The sequence below is a fragment of the Sparus aurata genome, chromosome 11 (assembly GCF_900880675.1).
Source record: "Sparus aurata chromosome 11, fSpaAur1.1, whole genome shotgun sequence".
In the NCBI taxonomy this organism is placed as follows: domain Eukaryota; kingdom Metazoa; phylum Chordata; class Actinopteri; order Spariformes; family Sparidae; genus Sparus; species Sparus aurata.
This window is the reverse complement of record NC_044197.1, coordinates 23,491,649-23,518,027: the sequence shown is the minus strand read 5'-3', so window position 1 is coordinate 23,518,027 and position 26,379 is coordinate 23,491,649. Positions and strand designations below refer to the sequence as shown.

At 42.4% G+C, this 26,379-nt stretch overlaps 1 protein-coding gene across 4 annotated transcripts in view; it reads right to left on the bottom strand.

Moving 5' to 3' along the window:
* dennd1b (DENN/MADD domain containing 1B) overlaps positions 1 to 26,379 on the bottom strand; it is a 111,417-nt gene that overhangs the window by 39,449 nt on the left and 45,589 nt on the right. For 3 of the 4 annotated variants that reach the window (XM_030434508.1, XM_030434507.1, XM_030434510.1), the window contains 8 exons: positions 21,221 to 21,290; positions 19,375 to 19,455; positions 18,041 to 18,100; positions 14,842 to 14,895; positions 14,172 to 14,282; positions 6,020 to 6,120; positions 3,853 to 3,898; positions 2,118 to 2,219 (listed from right to left, as the gene is read on the bottom strand). In XM_030434508.1, coding sequence (XP_030290368.1) covers positions 2,118 to 2,219; positions 3,853 to 3,898; positions 6,020 to 6,120; positions 14,172 to 14,282; positions 14,842 to 14,895; positions 18,041 to 18,100; positions 19,375 to 19,455; positions 21,221 to 21,290 — 625 coding nt within the window. The remainder of the gene's footprint in view (positions 1 to 2,117; positions 2,220 to 3,852; positions 3,899 to 6,019; positions 6,121 to 14,171; positions 14,283 to 14,841; positions 14,896 to 18,040; positions 18,101 to 19,374; positions 19,456 to 21,220; positions 21,291 to 26,379) is intronic. The other variant, XM_030434509.1, reaches the window with a different exon arrangement.

Sequence of the window (26,379 nt, the reverse complement as noted above, 5' to 3'; positions counted from 1 at the left end):
CCTGTGGCCTTTACCTTTTAATCCATTTCATGCTTTATATATTCATACACAGCGATTCTGGGCTTTTAAAGAGAGAATAATGATAACTTCATAGGTCTCAGGGCTTCAGTTTCACACTGAATAAAGCCTGAGCGTTAAGTAGCCAGTGTTACAGTGAGAATTAGAGAGAAATGAAGAGTGGTTTAAATAGCTCCGAAGCGGCGCGCAGCAGCTCAACCCAGGCAGAGAATCGCTCAGCATTAATCAAGATTTCAGGCCTCTGTTTGACAAACTGCACAATGCCTCAAACATCGCCTTGTGTGTAAACACAAACATCAAATGCCATGTGGCATGTCCTCATCACTAACAAGCAAACTAACAAGAGACCTGGAATTCCACTCAATTAGTACCTGCTCGCTTCCTTATTAATCTACTAGCCCGGTGAAAAGATGAGAGGAGACAGGAAAAAAAAAATACGAATAGGAATAAAAACAACAACAACAATTTGTCGCGATAAATATATTAATGCCAGTGAAGTTTCCGTTTCAGGAGGTGTAATTTGACATGATATGTGGGCTATGTTCTGTCATTAGTCAGGAAAAATGGTGAGTAGGGGATCAAAGCAAAAAGGCTCTGAGCCTGCCACTTAATTTATCACACGGCAAAGACAAAGGCTTTTCTCTCTGCTTCTGTCGTTTTTCAAAAGACCTGACTCCTTTTTATGACAAACTCAGTTTGCAATTTAATTTAGGACTCGAGTCCCTGGGTGCAGAAAGCTAGCAGGCAGGAAGTGAGAGTAAGGTACTGTAGCCAGACAGGCACACAGGCAAAGAAGCATGAGAAGCAAACAGCGGGAGCAAGAAAACGTCCAGGCTGGCGGTAAGTACTACGAGAGAGAGAGACAAGAAGGCAGACAGGTGTCATGAAACTTGAGCAGCCAGGCAGTAAGGCAGGCAGTAAGGCAGGCAGGAAGGCAGGCAGGCAGGCAGGCTGGCTGGCAAAACAGGCTAGAAAGTAGGTAGGTAATTGTATAAAATGTAGGAAAGATTGTATTATCGCAGGTAGTAAGCAGTCGTAGTAGGCTGAGCGCTGCTAAATCAGTAGAACCAGAGAAGTCTGTGAATGTGAGAGGGTCTGGAGTCTGCTGGGCAGTGGATTGAACTATACACTGCTGGTGGGGCAGGAGTGGTAGGCGGTGGAACCTGACAATATACTGTTAGGTGTGGGTAATAGTGCGTCCGTAGTCTCAGCGGGACCTCAGTGCCTCACAGAGGAGCTTTAATGCACACACCAGGAAAAAGAGCTAAACAAACAGATCCCCGCCTCAACAAAGACAGTGAAGACAAGCATGTGTGTTATTCTCTAGGTTTGTGTGTGTGAGTGTGTGTGTGTGTGTGTGTGTGTGTGTGTGTGTGTGTGTGTGTGTGTGTGTGTGTGAATGTGTGTAAATGTGTGAGTGACCCTGACGCCGTGGTGATGCTTCCTGTAGCACTGACCGGCGTCAGTGCTCCATTAATTAAAGAGACGATGCACTGGCAGGTGGCTTCACTGCCCACACTGGTAATTGGCCCCCTTCTTCCCACTCTCTCCCCCAGAAAATCACCCATCTCTGCCTTTTCTTTTCTTTTCTTTTCTCTGCCTCGTTCCCTCCTCCTATCTCTCGTTCTCAGAAACGTGCCAGTGGGCAGGCAGAAATGCAAGACTTTGTGAAATAATGATTAGAATGGATGGAGATGAAGGGAAGGGAGTTGCACATTTTCCCACAAGCCTCTGATGGTCGGGGAATGCTTTTTGCCTTCAAGCGTCATACGACGCGACGGGAGTTTACTTTAGACAGCCACAATCTGAGGAGCCAGTACTGCAGTCATTAATGATGTGGGGAGGGGACAGAGCTATACTTTGACAAGTTCCTGCATGTGTGTGAGTTGGTCTGTGTGTGTTTTACTGCGTGTGCACGTGGCCGTGTGTGTGAGCATCTGAGTGTGAGAGTCTATGGTGGACAAGAGAATGTGTGTTTATGCAAGTGAAACACTGCGTAAGAGAGGAAATTTAACCTTCTGCATGTCGTGTAATGAGACAATGAAGGTTGAGAAGCTACGGAAGTCGTGTGTATGTGTGTGTATGTGTGTGTGTCTCACCACGTCACTGGGCAGGTTGTGCAGGTCATCAAAGGGACTCTCCAGGGTGTTTGTGTCCACATTCAGAATGACCACATCCTCTAGTGATCGACTGCGTACTCTCTATGGGAGGAAATGTCCAATGTTGTCAGTGTCACTGTCAGTCATTTAAAACAATTCTAATCGTTATCTCACAAGATCAAATAATCAAATGTTAACCAGTAAATAAAACTACATAATGTCAAATTTGCATACAGATGTTCTTGATATATTTACAGTTTAAAAAATATTTCCTGCTTTTAAATAATAGAATTAGAGCACTATTTTCCCTTCATATTTGCTTTTGCTATCCAGTATCTCATAGAAATTAATTGTCTGGCTAAAATCCTGAATTTTTAATATTTGAAACAATTAAGAGAAAATAGTTTATTTTATTATGAAATCATAAAATTAAGTTTTAAATTCTGAGTGTGGCCTGGTTGTGTCTCCAAGCAGACAAAGTCATTTCAGTCCTGCAGTCCCAGGAAGGAGAAAACCCAGCGGTCACATTTAAAACCACACTGTCATCACACTGCTTTACGATTAACGGCGACAAATGGCGCGTAGGAAAATAAAATATCAGAACATCTTTATTATAACACACACATGCTCACAAAATGAAGAATGGCACTGAGAAGAACATTCGGAACGTGCAAAGATTTTTCCACAGCACCAAAACCTCATGCATCAACAACAACACAGTGGTGCTGTGCTGTGCTGTGTGCATCCTGATGGCGACAAATTCAACAATTATTTCAGTGTGGTGCAGGATGCAGGCAGGTGTGCGCGCGCGTGCGTGTGTGTGTGCTTGTGTGTGTGTGTGTGTGTGTGTGTGTGTGTGGTGGGGGGGGGGGCAGCATAGTGTGTGAATTTCTAGTTTGTCACTTTTGTGACAGCCTGTGCAGTGGAGGCTCACATGCTGATCTGGACTAATTATGTAGTGGCGGAAAGGGGGTCTGTCACGGATGCAGAGTGTGATAAATACTGCCACTGCCGCAACTGTCAGACAAATATCACACACAAACACACACACACACACAAACACACATGTGCATTACGACATATGCATTTGCACAATTACCCACAGACAAAAACACTCACACTTTCACACAAGTGCAAATGTGCGCGTGCTTGAGACGTGCATTCACGAACCACAGCGGTGCTGGTGACGGCCTGCCACCCCCCCCAACCGACACATAGGGTTTAACAATGAAGTACAAATCTCTTTGTTTGCAGATACTTTTTCTGCCTTTCTCCCTCTGTCTTTTGTACTTCTGGTTAAGAATGCACACAAACCAGACAGAGAGATAAAAAGGGAAAATATTCTGTAATTTTTCTGATTCAGTGTGTTGAAGATGTCAAAATTGTTCTCACTGAAATTTAAAAAATTGAGCGCAAAGTCACTAAACCACGTACGACATTAGCTTACATATAGAGAGGAAAAGCTAGCAACTCACAATATAAAATTAAAGCATCCTCTCTGAATGTAACTTGATTATTCTTGTTAAGAAAATCAACTGACAAGGACCCTGAAATTAAATTGTATATATCTGATGCAAATTAGGATTTAACTTTTAGCATACAGTACAGATTTTGCACGTACGGTATACATCAATTTGCAGCAGCATGTATAATTATGCACATACAGTATAATTATGTACATTTATATAAATGCACATTTATATGCATACACATGCCTACAGATCAACTAACATACCTCCAGCAGACTAAGATGAACTCCCACAAAGTATGGCATGGGGGCACTGTGGATGGAGAGAGGGAAACAAAGCTGTGAGCAAAATTGATATCAGATTGTTACATGAAGTAAAGAAACATTTATCTGAATGATTTTGACAGTTAAATCATCTTTAGTTATTCTATCGAGTTATAACTAGCATAAAGAACTTTTATCTTTTTAGACAGCTGGTCTGAAAAAAATTGCAAGATATGGTGAGATATGAGCCGACTGTCCTGTACCTTAGATCTTTCAGAAGATCTATCAAAAATACCCCAAAATGATAAAAGCAGCTTTAAAAGTAACATCTATCTTATCAACAGCAAGAAATTGTGAAAACTTCTGTAATGCAACAGATTTGCATCGAAGCTACTCAGAAATGCGTATTTTAATTTGCATGGCACAACATAATCTTAACATCAGGAGGCAAAACTAATTATCATTCACATGTTCTTTAACCACATCATATTACACATTGGGCACGGCCGCAGGCTGAAAATCAGACTTATTTTTTTACAATAACCATCATGAGTCTCATAATGGGAAACAATTAGATCAAGGGAAATTAGATCAACTGGTGTGTGTCGCACGACAAGCAAACTGATCTGGTGCTTAAAACACAAGTCATGTTAAAGTTTAAAGGGTAAAACAGAGAACATTTTCTTAATTATATCTCTGAGTAGATTTTATTTTCCATTACTGACTTATGGCTTCAAGAGTTAAAATGTCAAGCAAAGTTGTTTTGTACGATTTCTCTAAAATGATCAGACTCAGCTGTCAGTGAGCATTAATTCACCTGGAAAGACATAACATAAGAACACAGAGAACACTAATTCTACAACTGTTATTGCTACCTGTATCTATTGATGATAAACATAGTATTAGCAATGACAACTTAAATGGAGTTTTTTCCTCTAAGTAGTAGTAGACTCAGAAAGTGTAGAAAGACTTGGAACACCTCCAAGTAAGTGGGAAAAGTTTTCTTTTTACATCACAAAAATATGCTTTGCATGGTTATTTTCATGTCATTCTTATTTTATAAGACATTTATCTTCATGCTGGAAGTTAGTGGCAAGGAAAAGTTGAATCATAGAGTATGTTTCCCATCTACCATGATGAATAAAATCAACGAAAACAGTCAAATAATAGAAACCATTTTTATGATGAGGTTTACGGAGGCAGCAATAATCGGATAGCTTTGGGTCAGCGTGTTCCAGGCCAGAATGATTCAGAAGCCACAGGCTTGTAATCGACTTAAAGCAACAGCAAAACAAACAGCAGGCCTCTAGCTCTGCACTTTGCCCGCCGTCTTCATCGTTTCATGAATATACAGTACTGACCTTCATCAACATCTAAACAGATACATGCACACAGAGCATCTAATGTAATGTGGTTATCTAATCAGTGCACGGAGGACACCCCTGTGATTAAATAAGATAATGATGAGTCTTCACAGAGTGTTGAAAATCACATTTTACTGTCAGTGATGAATAGCTTTTTGAAGCTGATGTGTCCCCTATGGTAAAGCGCTGCGTTGTATGAGCTATCAGCACTGATTCGACAAAAAACAGCTCCTTTTACATAATCTCACTTCCCCACTCTGCATTTTTTATACATGTACAGATCTGAAGTTGTCCTGAACGCATGTAGAGTTGTAGATGAGCTGTTACTTCTGCGCTCCATTCAGTTTCAGTGAAGTCCATTCAGATTTGTTGGATTTGCGTTGGATGGGTGGTAATGAACCCCTGAGAGGGCTAACATGATGAGAACGTGGTGTTAGCACTGCCATGAAATATGGAGCAAGGTGAACCGGGCCGTTCATTATGTTGAAGGGCCACACAGGAGAAGGTGCGCCACGAGAGAAATCGTGAGAAGAACTGGAATACGGGCAGGAGAACGTGTGAACACGTGTGTCTGCACTTTTACACAGAGGTTTTAGTGGCAGAGCTCGGTGCACGTTCAGCACACATGGCGCGGCGTATGTGTGTGTATATGTAGCTATGTGTCAGGTGTGTGCGAGTCGGAAGGTGGCTGGAAAGTGAGAGAAAGAAGGAGAGATAGAGAAAAGGAGGGGGTGTGAACATTCATCATGAAGATCCTGATGGCATTCGTGTATGCATGCGTGTGTTTCAGAGGTGGTCAGACTTACCAGCAGTAGTCCAGAAGATGCGGGGGCAGCACGGGGATGAAGATGTGCTGCCAGTACATAGGAAAGAGCAGAGCAGCCGCACCATGGACACATGCAGTTAACTACAGAGAGAGACAGAAGCGAGATAACAATCTCAACACAACTTTCTGAGGCCACACAACTAAGAAAAAGAGACAAAAATACCTCACCAAGCCGTTTGTTTGCTGGAGGATTGTGTGAGTTCAGTTTTAACTGCGACAACTCCAAAAAAATAGCACAATGAATTTGAGCCAAATATACTGCTCGTCTTCTTTTCTCTAATATATTTTTTTTAACAACTTATTTTTTAACTTCTACACCACTAACTCGAAGAAGTCGAGAGAATACAACAGCTCTGCTCCCTCCCAAACAATAACCCATTAATAACCTGTTTTTAAAAAAGTCTGATCAAGGTGGTGATGCTTTGTGTTGATGTGTCAATGTACTGTATGTTTGATTTCATCGAGTTGGCCTTTAATCTTGCTCACTAACAAACGCCCTCAGAAAGAACATGTTACGCTGACATGTCTAGCACTGTTGTGATGAACACACGACCTGAGAGCTATTGTTGTAGGAAGAGAAGAACAGACCGAAAACCGGAGATCAACCACTTGTCTCAAACTCATGACAGAAACACAGCCGAGGAGAGGAAGATTGATGAGGAGGTGAAAGGAAAAGTCTTAAAAAGACTGACAAGAAGAAAGGCAAGACTTGTTTTACATACAGGGAACATGAAACCAGTGTTTTTTCCACATTGATTCATTTGTGGTGGGTCATCACTTGTAGTTATACCGCTGCTACTGCACGTTGCATTCAGTGAAAAAAAAAAAAACATTTACAGTGCAGATTTTAACCCGCGTAAAACACAAAGATGAGCGGCAAACACAAACCCAGTGTTGATAATTAACTGCCTCTCAATTCAATGTCAAAGTGTGAATTGTGCTGCGACCTGCACAAAAGCAAAAAAAAAAGGAGCCCAAAACAGTGCTGACAGTAATCATAAAAATCAAAATTACCCCAACTGCTTTGACCTAGAAATTAAAGAGAAAATAACTTCTTTTTTTAACAAATAATGAGACGCAAACACATGGAGCTGACGTTCCCTTTCAAGAAAGCTCTCTACATTGTCAAACCAGCATTACACATAAAATTAAAGTCATTGTCTCCCATTGTCTTAAAGCCAGCATCCCCCCTTGACATCCCATCTCATGAAAACCCAGCTATAGTAATGACCTGCATCACACACACACACATACACCCGCACAGACACACAGACACGGCAGGAGAAAGAGGCGTTAGCTCATCCCCCAGATTAAAATAACATGATTAAATATGGAAAGAGAACAGAGGTCTGAGGGGCTCCTGCGGGACTTCATTAGGGCAAATTGCCAAAGAATGAAACATGAGTTAGCCAAGAGAGACTGCGGGCTAGGCCAATACCATCGGGACCCCGGAGCAGCAGCCGCTGTTATACTGCTGCAGCTTCACAGTCAATGTGTGAAGCGGACACACACTATCACACACGCGCGCGCAGCTACCAGGAGACCCCATACTCACTGACACACACAGTGTCACAATTGACCGGCCAAAAGCGGGTGAGCTTGAAATCAGGCTAAAAAAAAAACACCGCTGCCAGAGAACGAGAACGAGGGGCCCCACCCTCTGAATCCTCCCAAACATCAAGCTCGGACATCTGAGATGCTTACAACAAATAGTGCGTGTGCGTGTTTGTATGCGGGTGTCCATGTGCCTCCCTCCCCGCATGTTTGTTTTAACTGCATTCATTTTTCATATCGGCTGGAAAAAAAAAAAAAGGCGATGATCTTTTTTTTATTGTCTCCGCGCAGTCTCTCATACACACAGTCCCACAATAGTTAGGACTTAATCAACATTTAATTGGTGTCTTGCTCTGTGGATCTGCATATGCATATTTCCGCTGCCTGCCGTCTTCAAATGAAACACAACAATGCCACGCTCCTGTCAGGATTAATTCCCTGGCAAACAGTTTGTTTTTTTGTTAATTCTGAAAATAAATCAATGCTATGAATATTAATGTGTGAAAGTGAAGCACTTGGTGGAAGAGCTACTATCAAAACCATTGCACCCTTCTCCCTTTTTCCAAAGCGCTGACGGTAAGGGGCCATTAAATTGTGATGAAGAGAGGTCAGCGATCAGGCTGCGGATATACATACACACATATGTGCATGTGTCCCACACACGCACGCGCACGCACACACTAAGTGGAGAGCCAACGGGCGAGTGTATTCCTCCTCTGGGAGTGCGAGACAAGCCCCAGCCATTCGCTGGTACCAGGAGGTAATGGCACAGAACACCTCGCTAACCAACTCCAATTATCTCCACCAGGCCTCAAGGTGAGCCCCCCAACTGGCATGATTTACTCTCAGGTTGAAAGGGAAAACAGGAGTCTCTCTCTCTGCTTCTCTTCTTCCCAGGCTTGGTGGCTGGCTTAAGGGAGTCGGCTGAAAGGGGAGGGGGTTACTGAAACTAAGATAATGATTTATAAAGCAAATCTAGATTTCTGTTTTCTTTTATTCGCTATCTCCAAAGCGGTTAAGGTGGCAGTGTGCCTGAGATAAGGCAGCTTGGAGGGAACTCCAGAGGAATAGTTCACATATTTGCTTCTCTAATTCAGCTAAATACAACTCCCCGTGTCCTTGTTCAGGTTTTAGAACGAATGAGGCAAAAAGTAAAAGGAAGATAAGTGGGAAAAGAGAAATCGTACCAGTCTTTTTTTTTTTTTTTTTCATTTACGGGGCGGGGGGGGGGGGGGCTTCACATGAGAGTGGGTCATGAGAGGCTAAGGCTGATAAAATATTTGCCAGGCTGATAAATAATAGATGAGTGGAGCCAAATGGCTTACACGCTCCACAAAAGACCTGGGTGCTTAATATTCCATTCAATGGAGAATCACAGATACAGTCCCCAAGAACAAATACAGGATTAGGTGCTGGGTCCAGTCCTCAGGGACCAGGGCTCTGCCCGGTAATGAGGGGCTGCCTGCCTCTCACACTGTGTGTGTGTGCGTGCGTGTGTGTGTGTTGCCCCTTCCTCTGAGAGAAGCTAACCGATTATACAGCGACAGCCTGCTTCAAAAAGCAGTCAAGGTCTTTGGTTCTGTCCTGAGAGCTTTCTTGGTGCGCGTTGGCTGAGACAGAAAGTGTCCACACTAACACTGGTTTTCCCAGATACGTTCAACGGGACTGAATGACGCAGAGACAGAAAGAGAAAGACAGATACAAAGAGATGGAAAGAAAACAAGAAAGTCTAAAGAGATAACAAAAGATAATCTGCTTTGCAACTTTGAAGAAGGCAGCGATAAACCTGAGCTCAAGAGGTCAAACACCAGTTTTGTCAATAATGTAGTCTGAGGGTGACTCAACTGCTGTGTCCCATTCCATACGACACACTGGTAGTACACGGTAAGTACTAAACAGAAAACCTCTTAAAAGAGCACACTGTTTTTGGCATTAGTAAAACACACCCAATCATTTCATATGAAGAGGAAATTAAACAATGCATGTGCAATTCATATCAATCAAGCTGAGGCTGGAATGTCACAACAAATGAAACCTCACAAATAGGCATCAAACAATTTTCAAAGATTTAAAAGTACTTTTTGTTTTCTGCTGTGTTCACAAAGATGTTTTACCACCATCTACAATGTGTTTTAACATTTTCCAGCTGTACGCAGGGCCTCCACTTCCTTTGTGCATTGCATTGAGGGACAATAATGTCTATCAACAGCACACTTAGAAATCAAGTGGTGGTTTTCGTAGACACACTTGTTTGATCTACTTAATTGTGTCGCAACTAATTGTGCACAGTGAACAAACCACATACTTAAAGCCTGCTTAGAATCAGTATGAAGTATGGAATAGGGACACAGCTAATATCTTTCTGTATGCAATTAACCAACAAGCTGAGTTATTGCACATAGTCCCACAGTCAACAAAAAATCAATGGTAACAAGTAGAGTGCATATCTCCGCCAAGGCAAAACACTCCGCTTTCATTTATTAAAGCCTAATTCATCATAAAACTAGCCTTGTATCACTCTAAATTTCAAACCATCCATAACTGACTAACCATAATTTAAGCTCATCACATCTAGATTCTGCACCCAATTGAATTCTCTCGTAGATACCAGCCACCTAAATAAGCCTGACTGTTTTAAATCAAGATCCATGAATTATTATTTGAAATTAACTAAAATATCAAAAGACAATGTTAAAGACGGAGAGAAAAAAAAACTGGACCTGTCTCTTTATCTGGATCCGCACCAAAATTCAATGGGGTTTATTCTGAGATGAGAACCATCCTGCATCCAAGTCTAGTGGAAATCCTTTTGGTAGTTTTTGTGAACAAACAAACCAACCAACAAACAGAAAACTTAACCTCCTTGGCGGAGGTAACTTCATGTGGGCAGCTACCCAAGCTCCTCTGACAGTTCACTAGCCATCAAACAGCTCTCCATATTTATACGTGATCACATTCAGATGAGCTTGTTGCGCTACATGCCTGAACAACAACACAACCCTTCCACAGAGATGTTTTCTTAAAGACCTGGACCCACCAGAGACCTCAGATCTTCTCAGCACTGCAACTCTGAGCTCCGCACACTTTGTCAGTAAGTAGTGTGTTGCCACCCACACTATTCCTCTTTACCTGAGCTACCGGACACGTTGAAGAGAATCAGGCAGCAAATGCAGAAACTGCTCCTGTGGAGGTCCACATGCATCTTTTCACATGTTAAACAGAACGAACGTAAGAATACTCAATCCCTCTGCTTACATACTGTTGGATACAAATAGCTGCTGCTGGAGGCAATGTGATTCAATTTGACAGGAGGAATGATATCGACAGAGTCGCTCTTGACCTCTTCACACAAGCCTGAAACAGTAATTTCCCCTCCACTAGGCCTTTCCTTCCAACCCTGTCCCTACACAATCTCCAAATTCAATCCTCTCTTCTCCTTTCCCAGCCTCATTTTCATCCCAATTCTTCATTTCTCATTCCATTTTTCCTCCTGCTGTCCTTCTGTCCACCTCTCCCTCGTTTTCTCCTGCTGGTTTATCGTTCTTTTAGCCTTTCCCTCTTCCCTCCCCTGCACCAATTACCCACGCTCTGCTTCTCCCTCTGTTGACAAACGCCGGTGTCAGGCCCGGCACAACGCAGGTGTGCCACAAACAAGTAGGTGGCACAGGGAGAGAGAGAGAGGGCACAAAGGACGACACAGGTAACAGCTAACGCCAGGCCTCCCACACATGCACAAACAGTCACTGACTCTCTCGCAGAAAGACATCAGACATAAGGCACTAACACCTGTGAGTGCAGAAGACACACAAACAGATGCATGTGAAAGAAACACAAACACCCACAACGTGCACATATGCACGTACACGGCCACAGCGGCATGACACACACGTTAAGTCAGACACATGGCATGGGGCTGAGATAAGTCTATTGAGGGAAAGGAGGGGAAGGATGGGGGGAGGATGTCCCGATGTTCTGCAGATGCCCAACAACTGAGGGATGCATTAAGACACCCGGGAACAGGGGGGCAGAGTCAGAGAGAAAAAGAGGTGTAGCCAGGGTGAGTGAGAGACAGATGGACAGAAAATAATATGTCAGCGAGGAAGAATAACTAAGATAGAGAGAAAAGTAGGGAGACAGAGAGAAGTCCGGGAAAGAGGGGAGAAGAACAACAGAGGAAAAGGCAGGAAACAGAGAGACAGCTGGCACTCTAGGGCATGGTGGATGGATAGCTCCTTGTTAGCATAGGCCTGACAGGCTGATGAGAGGGCTGCTGTCAGCCGGTGCTGGGGCAAGCCTGTGTGAGTTTGGGCGATAGGCAGGGCAGAGGCTGGGCTTGAGAGCTGGGGGGCCTCGGCAGATGAAAGACACGGAGGGTGGTGGGGGCGATGGTGGTGTTGGTGGTGGGGGTCCTCCCAACTGACTAGTTAGAGGAAGGGCCGATGCTGCCCTATTATACGGCCCTATGACAAGGCTGCACGCTCGGCTGGCTCCCGCCCCTGCGCCACCGCCGAACGGCCTTTTAAAACAGTGGTACCATTCACCTCCGGTCACGAAACAGCAATAAGTCAACTGACGCATTGTTGTAAGATCATGATTTATTCCTTTGCTGTTGGCTGCTTGCGAGACGCGCCGGCCATGTACTGGCAGACTGACACACTGGGTTCACCGGGGGCTTTAACAGAGGCAGCACCTAGAGCAGGCAGAATAAATGTAGTGTACTGTATGTGTGTGTGTGTGTCTCCTTCCACTTTCTATTCCCTGTTTCTTTTTGCTTGGCTGAGAGGCTGGACAGGCGGAGGTGGTGAAAAGCAGCTGGATGGTACTAACGATGTTACTAACAATACCTTGGCTCATACATCATCTATCTGTGGTGAGCAGACTATAGAAATATTACCTGTCCATGCAGTGACTGCTAACACTCACTTAAACAAACGTTTTGACAAACTCTGACATTAATTATATATTTCCCATCCTTTAAGATATTTGATCACGATACAGTGGCTTGGATAATGAGCGGGGCTCTTTGCAGTTAAGTGTATATACACTCGGATAGCTGGCTCGAAGAATCATGGCAGCCATTCGCACTTGAACTCGGAGGTCAATCGACGCAGAGGCAAAAAATAACGCATCACAGGAGCAGTAATAACATCAGGTCTGCGAGTAAATCCCAGCGGAGATGTGAAAAATACCTTTGTACTACAGTGCCTGGCATACATCGCTACCAAACCAAAACACCTCTCCCTGAGGAAGACGGATGGATAGACAGATGAGTGGATGAAGGATTGCGGAGGATAAAAGGCTTACAGAGGCAAAGGTCTGACGTGGAAGCTCTTAAAAAATCCTGTCGGCATAAATTTGTTAAAGAAAAACAAGCCGAGATTAGTCTCCGAGCTGCAGAAAACTGTAAATCACTGGCAGAAATCACCTTCACCCCCTTTTCCTGCTAAAAAAGAAAAACACCTTCACCCTTGAGTCTGATAATTTACATCATGTAACTCTTGTGTCACAGCACCGTGTGCAGCCCACACCCCGAGCGGAGGTGCTGCTGGTCTGAGGAGCTGAGGGGGAGACAGGTGAAATTCTCAGAGGGCTTGGTAATTTTTTACAGCTCTTCCTGATTATAGCTCCTATGGGGGAGCCTGGGTACCGTTCCCTCCAGCACCCATCACCACCACAGGCCCCTCCGGCTGTTCAGCGTTCTGCAGACTTGTAGATACCAAGGCAGGACCAGCTACACTACAGATACAGATAGGGACATGGGATGACATCACTTCCCTCTCCCATCTCATCTGTCATAAACATTTGGCTCTGCCTCATCAGCCACAAAGATAACGGGAGGGGGGGGGGAGGATGGAATGAAGAACAGGGGAAGGAAGAGGGGGGAGAAAGACACAGAGAGATTTCCTCCCTCATGCAGACAGACAGAGGGGACTTTGAATTATATGAGAGAGTTAGGACATGCAATAACGGATAATTTAAAGCTTTCTGGCCATTAATATGCTGCAGTTATAAGACAAACAGTCAAATATAATCCAGCTTTAGTGTGGATTTCACAGCCTGTCAGAGTGTGGTAATAGTGTAGCTGTCTGACTGCAGGATGCCTGGGCAAAGAGGGGTGGAAGTGCGAGGGGGAATGCAGAGATATCAGTTTAACTCTCTATGTACAAGTAGCGTAGCCATGTCAGATAAATACTCTCATCGTACTACTTAGGGTTTGATATCCTGCTGGAATATTGATGAAGAGAATCATGTTCAATCTAGGAAACAGTCCCAATATTTAAGCTATGAACTTTTTTAAGAGGGCAAATTGGTGTCTGAATTTGATGTGAAACCAAAGATAGCAAACAGGACTGTCTATGACTGTTGCTTATATTATCATGTCATGAATTCTACATTAACATACAGAAAACACAAAAGCTTAACATCTAAGCTTCACCTCAACTTTGACGAAATGTTCAGGAAACTCATCCTTCAACTGGTTGCAGCATTTTCTAACCTATGTTTCCCCCACTTGCCTGACAAGGCAGAGCTGATAACTGACTGCAGCCGAGACATTGACTCGGAGAGAATGGACTCACAGTGCTAAGCTTGCTTGAGGTAATGATGATGCGCCGTTCATGCAGCATACTGGCGTAGAGCTGGAGCATGTTGTTGACGTCCACAGCCACAAAGTACTCTGTCAGGTTCCTCTGGAGATAGACAGAAACAGAAGGATATGCAGGTACATAACAAACTGTCCTTGCACAACTTGCTTACAATAAAGCGTCAATGTCACAGACTGTGAGAGTGCCAGAGTGTGCCGTAAAGAAAGACATACAGTACTGGCTGGAAAAAGGACTTCCATCTCTACACACAAATACATGGGTAAGAAACACAGATTTAAACCATAAAATACATAATGCATAAATCAGCGTTGCTTTAATTTGTCAGATTGATGACCGTTTTCATCCGTTTTAACTTACCATAACGATCTCGGATGCTAGACTTGAGCTCAATCTCAATACAAAATCAACAAAGAACATGTGTGCAGTTTGAATCCTCTAATACCCATGGCGATCACTGAACTTTGACATTAAAAGTACACGCACCACAGGAGATAAAACTAAAACAAGGCGATGATGCAATAATTTCAAAAGGTGACAAGTGTATCTGATTAAAAGCGATTAGAGGCAGACATGTTTCGAGAGGAGAGGGATCTCTCTTTATCTCCTTCTGTCTCCCTTCTTTTCTTTTTCTGTGAGTACTCACGCTCTCAGGGATAGTTGGCAGTCCATTGATATCCGGGGCGATGAAGTAGGAGTGCTGCACAAAACACAAACATTCAGGAGAAAGAAGAGAGAAGGTCACAAGTGAAGCATACCACTCACAGGGAAGAGAATGAGGGGAAGAGGGGGGGTGAAGGCCGTTCACTTTGTTCTATGATTTATGGCTTATCTTCAGCTCTGTCTATATGAATTGCTGAGCTGGTGTCTGAACTGTGGCAATGCTTTTATCAGGCCTACAGAACAGAGAAAGCTCAGTAGCAGCTCAGCTCCCCAAAGAGACAGACTGGGGTGATGTCTCCGGTGGAAAACTGAGTCTTTATTTAAGCATTAAATAGGCCTGCGGAGCATCAACACACAGACAAAAGCATACGTGCACGTGAGTGCACGTGTGCATCCGCACAGACACACTCACACAGGTTGTTTAAAGGATCACACGGCTGCCTGTCTCACTTTGGGAGAGCAGGGCAGGTTCAGTGTTCAGATCAAAGGGGCCTGAGAGAGGTGCTGTTTGGAGACAGGTAGACAAACCACCAACTGAAACACAGTATTGTCACACACACACACACACACACACACACACACACACACACACACACACACACACACACACACACACACACTCTATCCTTGGTGCACCTGCGTTTCTCCTGGCCATCACTCAACCATCTGTTGCAGGTCTTTGCTTAAATCCACAGCAGATTCTCTCACGTTATTTAATGTGAAATTTAAATAATATAATAAAGTTCATTTAGTATTCTGTGACTTCACAGTGTTCAGTCATGTGACTACTACTACTTTTTTTTTTCTTTTTTTTTTACCTGTAATGAAAATCATCTAACAAGTAATGTCAGGCAAATACAGAGTCTGTGTTTCCTCCAATACTTGTGTATTTAATTTGTGGCCTCTGTGGGAGAACGAAGGACGCCCAACACCTGAACAATGCAAAACACCATAACAGTCAAGACCTTAAGTTTGATTATGAAACAATCCGCACAGGAAGAAATAATCAAAAGATTAAAAAGACCTGCTAAATACAATAAAACACAACTTTAACAGTAATACATTACATGACAAAAAAAATGTTTAAGAGAATGCAAACATAAGGATCATTTCAAAATCAGCCACCCCAGCCAAAGTATTGCCACCACAAATGAAAACGTGTCTCTGATTATAGAGACATAGGAAAACGAGAGGAGAGAAAAAGCCCGTCACAGCCAGAGAGGATAAATATGGACTATAAACAAATCTACAACAATGTTAGAACAAAAAATTCACCTTCATGTTTCAAGCAGCATCGAGACAATTAGATTTTTTTGTGACAAACAATTTGAATTGATTCTGTGTCATTTTTTAACAATGTTGGGTTGACCCCAACCACTGATTCAACACTGTCCTGTAACAACAATGTTTAATCACAAATATATTCAAGCATATAAAGTGCTGCTGCTCAGTACTGTTCTGACACCGTCACTAAATGTACCTAAATGTTAAAATCATTCAGCAGTTGGAAATTGTGATCAACGGCAAAAGTGTTCTATTACCACCAGTAAAATGACTGATTATAATTTGTGACAGTATTTCAGCAAATAAAAATGAACAGACTGAATTGATAAAGACAATGCAATGACAGCAAGTACCCACTTAGATTTAGTTTATGATTCACACTGGGACATTTAGTTGCAGTGCATTTTTAACAAGTGTGCAAAATGTAAAAATAATTATGAAACAAAACCATGTGGCTTTCATGCCATGGAAGGATGCGTAAAAAGGAAACAGTGAAGTAATATTTAATGTTTAAATGTGCCTATTCTGATGAAATTATGAATTATAAGTAAGAATTCTGATGCACTGAACCACATTTTTTGTCTCTTCAAGGAAACACTGCTGGTTAGTTTGTTGCTGTACTTTAGCTGAGAAGCAGCGCAAGGTTAGTTTCCCGTGAGACAAGAACTGCTACAAATACTCAGATTGCTGCAAAATCATTACACACAAAGAACCACAAAAGATGGCTGGACAGCTCACCAGTATTAGTGGTCAACTTTATAAAACGTGAATCCACTGAATAGAATTTAAAGCTTATAAAAATAAATATGATATAAAAAAAAGTTAGATGATTTACACACTGAAGTTAAACCCCCACAGCAAACCTGACTTGTGTTAACCTTTGGTGCTCTTTCATGAATTAGTTTTTTTATCTGCTCAATTAAAAAAAAAAAGTATTTTTTTTCAGTGGCACTAGTCGGACTAAATCATTAAAAGAACACAGTCGATCATAACAATCTGAGTTACTCTCATTCTAATACAGTAATGTATTCAGTTTACAGGGTTTAAGGTTTTCACCGTATTTCTGATGTGCTGTGATTTTTTTTCTTTACTTTAAGCTAAATGCTGTATTGTCTATAATCCTTTGGGAGCTGGATAAGTGAATTTAAAAAATATTCGCTTCATAGTTATCTGTGTAAACAATACTGCATATGAGAAGGGAAGCATGTTCATACTCTAATGAAAAGAGGACTAGTTACAGACTAACTGAAACGAAATAAACCAGCTATTGTTGCTAAATAAATAAATTGTAATCAAATATCAGGCACTTGAGGAAACACATCTGAGGCACAGGACAACCCCCATAGCCTTACAGTAACTACAGTATCCTGTATATCTCTCTTGTTTTTCTTTTTCCTGTGCTCTGTGTGCTAAATAATGTTTCCCCGTTGGACTACAAATTCATGGCATTGTGATAATCACTAACCATGCTCCTCAACTCAACCCAGGCTTTCATTGGCTGTTTGCTTGCTTATCTGCTTTTTTCTTGTTCTTTCGAAGACATGTTTATATAAAAACATTGAAAGTGGGTTAACTGGAAAGGCATCAAGGAGATTTTTTGAGCACAATTGCCTTTGCTTTAAACATAGAGGGGGGGGGGGGGGGGGACTTTTGATATTCAGAGAGAGAATATAGCAGTGTGGAATGGCATTAATCATTTACAAAGTTTGATTGTTTTCCAGAGGAGAAGAAACATACACCAAGGCCCAGGATAGTTTGTTTTTGTTATATTTAAAAAGATAGCGCAGCTTATTTGGCCAAATTGGAAAGCCGTGGCTCCCATGCGATTAGTGCAGCAGCGGTTTCATATTTTACAGCAGCCTCCCGTTTCTGCCGTTCACTCATTCCCCTCCACTCACCGGCTCCTTGCTTCGCCGATCTCTCAGTACTTGCCCACTGGCAATACACAACTGCTCATTCTTGCACAATGAGAGAGGGAGAGAGAACAAAACAGGGTTCACACATGAAAGGGGACAATGATCCTTCTTCTTGGCTGCCATGATAAAACAAAAAAACACTCTTTTAGGGGGAATAATTCTGCTTAATCAATTAAATATCAAACTAGTGGCTTCTCCAGAAAAGAGATGAAGCTATCACCTCTGTTCTCCCAGGGCTTCTCCTCCGATGAAGCTCTGAGATTCAGATGAAAAGATTTTGTTCACATATTCAGGCTTATAGAAAACTGACACAAAGAAAAAAAGGAATCTTAATTGACCTTGTTAACCTTCGTAGATACATATTGATTACCTCATATTAGTCTTGTTGTGCTGTAAATTCAACTGTGTAATTAGATGCGTATCCTTCTGAGACCTATGCCGCAGAAAAGACCCAGAGTTGCTTGTTTTAATTGGTCCAAAAAAGGGAGCGCTGCTCCTCAAGGACAAAGGCTGAAACTCTTTTGATCCCATTACGGTGAGGAGTCTCAGCAACTCAAAAATAGAGATATTAGTGAACAAAACATTATGAGTTTAGTAGTCCCACTGAAAACCATTAAATTCTACTTATACAGGACAGGCTTTTGCGAACAAAAACGGTTTAAGGGTTTTATTTAAGAGCTGGAAACACACAGGGGGAGACTGTGTCAGAGGTAACACAAACACAGGCCGACTTTGAGGGACCCGGGCTCGTTAAGCCATCTCAGTTTTTGATAAGAGGGAGACATGACGAGTTGTGAGAGGACTCTTCAAGTTTAAACATGTCCAGCTCGGGCTTATCACACAAAAACCTGTTAGCGCCACTTCTTGTCTCCAAACAGAGTGTCAGTCCTGGGTCCTCTGTGTCTCTCTGCTCCTACCGAGTGTGTTTAAACCCCCCCCCCCATTTATCTTGTCCATTACAACCTCTATACTTTGTCGATCTCTCCAAGTTTCTGCCTGTGTAACCTATTTTCATTCCGTCTGTTTCATTGCCATCTTTGTCTCCTCCTCTCGCCTCAGTGTCAATTTCATTTTAGTTCTCATTATTCCTCCGTCTTTGTCTCCTCTGTTTTTTCTATTACGAATTTCATCTTTAATGTTTCTCACTCTACTTTTAACTACTTCAGCCGACTGTTATCACCTCCTCTGCTTTTCTCTAGTCTCTTTCCTGATGCAACACACTACTACAGCAACTTACCTGTCCCTCTTTCCCTCTCACTACCTTTACTCTCAGCTGTCTTGCCTCTGATAAGGGGGAATATGAGATCTATACCTACCACACTCAGGTTGACTGGCGTGAAGGGCTTTGGCACAGGCAGATCATAGAGAGAATTCAGCATGTCATTCAAGTCATCTTCCTGGGGGAGAGAAACAAACAACAAAAAGAAAAGACATAAAAACATGGGACGCATGAATTTTATTTACTAGTTTTGTTGATGTCACGAGTTATGTGTCAATCTTAACAACAGTGCTGGGACAGGCGCTGCTGCAGACCAGAGGGCAATCCTGCAGCGAGGCCTGAAGGGCTCCAAAACATCCGACTGACATATGTTTAACGAGCAATGGTGAGGTTAAAAGACGGCTGAGTGTAGGGCTGCAGACGCTTATTATCCAGCGGCGTTGATTTACGGCCAAGAGCGGGCTGTCAGTAATTAAGCGGGGGTCCCTGCTCCAAAGACAGGGGCTTTAAGAAGCCGTCAGAGTGCTGGCTTGACCACAGAACAGGCCCCCAGATTATTCTTGCAGCATTTATGAGCTCCAGGACAAGACTGCTATTTACACTCTCGGGCCTCTCGCTGGAGAAGTGATGGGGACAAAAGTTTGCAACTTGTACTCAAACTAAACTAACTAATGTGAACACAGAGGTTGGGCACTGTTGTTTGTTTTTCCACTCTTTGTCTATTTGCCCTCTAAGGGAACTCTGCTACGAGCCGTTGCTTGTTTGAGGAAATGTGCAGATGCGTGCGTGCGCGCATGTGTGTGTGTGCGGGCCAGAGAGAAACAGAAACCCGAGAGGAATGGGCGGCAATATACAGTAAGAGAACGAGAGGGGTGGGAGGGAGGGGGTGTTAGGGTGTGTGCAATCGAACAGCCTCCTGTCATGAGAGGCTCAATGCTCACACGCATGGTCAGCAACACGGCCTGGGGAAACAGTTCATTTACCCCTCGCCTTAAACCCTCATCGCTCTTCTGTCTTCCCTCGTCTGTCAACATCTCCCTCTCGCCTGGAACGGACAGCGGGGTAAATAGAAACCAAATCATGCACACTAACACTTCAGTCACCCAGGATTTCCAGCAATCTTTCTGTCTCTCTCTCTTCCTCGCACACAAACTGTCCTCTCCCACTCGTCGGTCTCTCTCTCTCTATATTAGACTACCCTGCTGAATTTCTTTCAATCACAGAACTGTTTGTGAATGCAGAATGTTTATGTGTTTTATTGTCTTCTTTAGCAAGGCTCCCTGTCCTGATCATTGCTCTTTGAGGGGTCTTGGAAGAAGCAGGGACTACATGGCAATTGAAAGCGGTCCCAGAGCTCTCGGCGTCTCTCCCCGGCTCTGCCTCCCTCCCTCCCTTCTTTCTTTTTCTCTCTTCAGTCAAAACATGGGAACATCACCTACACCCTCTGTGCTATGCGCCGCACATCTCCCCAGTTTGTTGCATATTTTACATTTCCCTCCCTTTGCTAGTACAATGCAGTGAATAGTCAGGGGAAAAGACTTTTGTGAAGTGCGAGCATTTGTGTGTGTGTGTGTGTGTGTGTGTGTGGTTTCATTTTTTTCTTAACGATTTGTTTTCCAGTAAATCATCAGGAATAACTTCCAGTGTCAGATCAGCGTTTGGTCTGTGAAATGTCAACATTGTTGCTGCTAACAACGGGAGCCAAGTCGAGCCCAAGACGGTGAACAAAACTTGCACACAAAAGACAACATGCGGCATGCAGAGGAAGAACAGACTGGAGGAAAATATCTCACCAGTGCGGTTTTCACAAAACACTAAACTGTGTGCTTCCTTCTCAGTCAAATCGAAACCACCACATCTTATTTTTCATGTAATGTACTGACATGGCACCTTAAAATACATATACTTAAAATCATAAACATGCATCGAAGAGAGAAAATTACCTGCTGTTTTGTTAGGTAGTCTGCCAGAGTATTTAGCAACTTGTAGTAGATTTCGAACCATGGCAGATAACTGAAAGAGAGAAACATGCATTAATGGGAAATGTGATCATTTTCTAAGGAAAAAACAACTGTAGAGAGATTCAGGCTAGTGAAAACATTTTTTGTGTGTGTTGTGACTCAATCTTTACCCGTCAAAATGTCAAATAAATAATTTTACCATCTGCTAGACAGCCTTGCAATATTACTGTGTATGTATATCGGTGACCTATCGCTTCAAGATCAAGTGCATGCAGGACATTGATAATGGATTGTGTTTCGAGCTGCAGCTGCTCCAAAGCAGAGTCACTGCTGAATTAAAGAAAATAAAACAGTTAATGCGATCTAGTCCTTATTATGACATTCTTGGTGCCCAGGGCCCTCCACATGCTACGCATTCCTGACATTTCTGTTCTTTAAGCCACTAGAAAAGGAAGGATGAATAAAAAAAAAAAACAATGGATTGTCTTTAACCAAAAAACCATCATAGCTTTCATGTGATGCAGAGGGATGCTAAGGTTTACAAGCATGCTGCTCACAGATGCACAGGCTAAACAAAAATGCAGTACAAGATGCCTCCTGCCCCCCCCCCCCTTCTCTGTGCCTCTTTTTATGCCCTTCACACAAGTAAAAAAAAAAAAAAAAAAATCATTGCCTTATGCAATTAATGTAAAATAAATAAATTCATTACCAGGCACACACACTCAAAATAATTTATACTGCAGTGTTTGTGTTAAAGCTAATCACTAAGTACACCCACCATAAGCTAAAAGCATCTGCAGCATGGCTTTCTTTACAAAGTTGACATTTTCTTGGCCAAGTCGACTTGGCTTTCGAGGTGGAAGATGGCCAACATTTTTCTTTTGGCATAAAAGCTGCGAGGACTCAGCGTGTTTAATGTTATGCAATCAAATAATAAAAAACATGGTGTCCTATCAAGGTATTGAATTTTTATTTAGTTTGGGGTTTAAACATGCAATTCTGAACGGCGCATGAATAATGCGTCCAGATAAGGACTTCTTAGCATCGCGATGAAATAAACAGAAACACCCATTAATGCTTCATTAACTCGCCTGGATGCAGGGGTTGAAAAATAAATTAGTGGCTAAGTGAGCCAATCAATCAGTAGTGGGTTCTTATTTGCTCACCAATAATCAGCAAGTGTACAAGTGACAGTGTTATAAGGAGTCATTAAAACAATAATTTGACTCAAATTAATATTCTGGTAAAGAGGCTAAGTGTGCAGTTATACAATAATGAATGAATGAATAAGTAAGTGAAGCTTTGATTGTGTGAGAGTTTAGAAGCCAGTGAAGTCGTGCTCAGGCAGTTGGCTGGAGACTCTGGAGTTTCCAGGGCATGGGTCACTGGCTGCTCTGTAGACTGGAATTAACAGACAACAAGAAAACAATAAAGTGGACCTAATGCAAATTTTCATATCGCTAAATCCGCAAGGGGCCAATGACAGGCTGGGTTCCCGGAGGAGTGCAGCCAAGCGCACCAATCAGAGAGGTTGAGTGACCATTAGTCTGAAACAATCAGCCTCTTAGCATGCCAATATTTTGACGTCTGCGCGACGATTTACAGCAATCAGGTCACACTCGCAGGAGAAACTAAATCAAACACGCGTATGTTAATTCACATGCTGACCGGATATCAACCTTAAGACCTATTTCTGCCACGTCAAACAACACGTAACCCAAATATCTGCATACGGGGTCAGTTTACATTTAACCACTGCAGGGAAAGTTCAGTCTGATATAATGATTAAGGGGGGGGGGGGGGGGGGGGGAACAAAGCCTTTGTATTATCTGCCTTCTGTTTAAGAAGCCAGGCTTCTGGACATTAATCCTTCATTTTTCACAGTTGAAGGGGATGTAAATAGGACTCTCACTGTCAGAGCAGCCGTCAAGCCTCACAGATCTCACAGTCATTACACTCCTACACCAAGGTGCTGTAAATCCTTTGTTTTAGAGGAAAATGCATGATCGCAGGAGGTGAAGGCAGTCGACCACAAATTATCAATATTCTTCTCCCATCTTCCTACAATAGGTAATGGTCCCTTTTTATGCAAATGGAATAGAATGAATATAAGTTAAAGATGTATTGTTTTCCTCTACTTACAACCCCCTCCCCCCCCTCCCCTTCAACCCCCCGCTCTGTGCTCTCTGTTGATGCAAAGTTAAAGTTTGGAAAGCTTAGAGAGATACTCCTACTCCTCACAGTTCATTGCTCAGATCTGTTTGTGCTTCGCAAATCCTCCGATAGAGAGAGAGGCATCCATCACCAGAGTGCTCAGTGCGTGGGGGCCCCGCAATCTCTCCTGCCATTTTAAACACATGTCTCCTCAAAGTGCCATGTACTCAAAGAATGAACCAGCTAATCTGCGGCCCACTCACAGCCCGTCGTGCTCTCCATCTCCGGCTCAGACCACCTAACAGAACGGAAATATTTAACAGAAGACGGGGTGATGCAAGTGAAACCTCCAATAATGCTTTTATGGTGAGGAAGTGAGCAGGAAAACAAATGAGGCTGAAATATGAGAATAAATTGGAGTGAAATTACCATTTATAAACTCTCCAAATACTCAGTAGTTAAAGGTGTTTTATTCACTCTTAACACTGGAGCATTTGTATCAGCCTTTTCTGCTGCCATAAACTACCTGTTGGGTGCAAAGCACGACACTTATTCCTGTTCCTCAGATGAATCTTAAATCTCCTTTAATGCACAGGCACCTGTAATCGTAAGTCATCTTACACTTTGTAGACGGCTCAGTGGAAGATTTCATTACACCTTTACTTTCTCGGGTTAAGGGGTTAAGTACAGGGAAGGAAGTGTCCTCCGGCGACCCACTAAATGACCACTAACTGGAGCAAGCCAGTCCCTAAAACGTGTCCTAAAGCCTCAGCCAATAAATAAAGCTGAGGAAATCAAATTTTTTCATCTGTGAGTTACTCACAGAAAATCCTTTGAATGTGAGAGACGAACAATGAGAAAAGACGGGTAATAAGATTGTGAAATAGAACCAGTGATCATTGTTTTCTGTGTGTGTTGTTTCTTTTTGTTCTCTTGAGGTTTTGCCTGTAGGGCACATGGCCCTTTCGGCCACGGCTTCAGCAATGAGACTACAAAGGTCTGTCCACATAAAACTGTCCTGCTCATTAACGCACTTCCTCCTGTAAGCAGAGGTGACAATTTTACGGTCCCAGCACTTCAACAATCACAGACAAGCAAACTGTTTTAATTAATTTTATTTTACATCCATTGGACATCATGGATTAAATAAAAATTAACTTGTGGGCCTGGGCCTCCCGGCTTCAGATTTTAACCAGACACATTTTTACTGATAATTCTTTAGGATAAACAACTTACATTATCTGTACTTTTTCCGTTTTTCTTTAATTGACATTTTTTTAACACAAGCAATCTGATTTCATTTCCTTAATACTGCCTTGCATCAGTAATTTGGCAGAATTAAAAACAGTTTAGAAAATAATAAATAGAAAATAAATGTGTGACCAGGGACATTGAGCGCAGGCACGTCATTTACAAATGCATCACTTTTCTTCTAGAATATATCTAAAATGCTGTTCTTTTTATGCTTCAGAATATTTTTCGCTTATCTTCTCACAGTGGGGCTACTTAAGATTAAAAAAAAGGGAAAAAGATAAGGACATAAAAGAAATAAAACATAACCAGGGAGCACACAAACATTTTCAAATTAACGAAAAAAACAAAAACTTTCTATACGTTATTTTATTATAAATGAAGCAAGCCATGCAAACTACTCAGAATGCATAATGAATTTTATACATCATATGTCAAATGAATTAGCATGTCTAACTCAGCGAGAGGGACAGGGGAACCTCTGCTAATTGGCAGTGAAGCTTCATGCATAATTATGGGCCAAGCGTCGTTGCTGTCGCACTGTGGCAGTAGCCGAATAACGAGGAGAAAAGAGAGAGAGAGAGAGAGAGAGGGGAAGGGAGAGGGAGAGAGGGAGATGGAGAGAGAGAGAGAGAGGTATAGAAAGATAGAGAGGATGAGAAAGACAGAAAGGAAAAACAAAGGCCATGGAAGCTGGCCGGGAAGGGTGGGTGGTGTGGGGAGGAGGGGCGCTGTTCTTCACAGCAGCTCATCAGGGCAGCGACAAACCCACGACTGTCCATCAACAGCCACACACACCCAGCACACACCCAGCACACACACACACACAGAGGAAACGAGTTCACCACTTACAACAGTGCTGCTTTACACCAACAGAAAAGAAGAAAAGGCTTTGTGCTCCTTTTTTCAGTGTGTTGTTTGTTAAACTGCTTAATACATTAATTAAAAATTGATTTATTTTGTACATTTTCCTCAGTTTATTCTAAAGAGCACAAGCCTGTCCACTGAGATTAGCACTGGAGTGCTCCTTCTGTGTAATGGTAAGGTAATTACATCAGTAAAAACATTATGTCAACATGCAATTACATGGGAATTAAATGATAATAGCCTTTGTTGGAGAGTAATTATGCGAAGAAAATGCAATTTTCCTGGGTTTGGTGTCCTCATTTATGTTTGCGGTGATTGGATAAATCCACCTATGAAATATCAAAAACTGCTAAACTTTTGGATAATTATAGGCACATCACTAACATATTTGTGTGGGCAGATGAGAATATAAATTTGTTATTCTGGCATAGTGCAGCTCAGTGTGAAGTGTGAGAATGAATGGAAATGCTGTCTCAAAAGTCTGTGTTCACTTCTAAGATCTGGTAAATTAATTTTTTTCATCACACTTGAAATATAGACGCGGATATGAAAAAAGAAAAAAAAAAAAACGGTTCTGAGACTGATCCATAGATAATTTGAAAAATGGCAGAACAGACCAAGTCTTGCTTATTTGAACGAGTAAATAAAGACACTGGTGTCTGAACAAGTCTTTTGCCCACACATTCTCTTGATTCTGATTCAGAAAGTGAAATGTGAAAGGCTGACTTTTATATGTTTGGATTTTGGAAGTGTGGCATAACTTTGAGCACATGCAGTTGTCTCTCATTTGAACTTAAATTCTACATTTGTGAAATATGTTTAATCTTCTAAAAATAACGACCTGAAAAATACAAAATGCTAAAGACGGC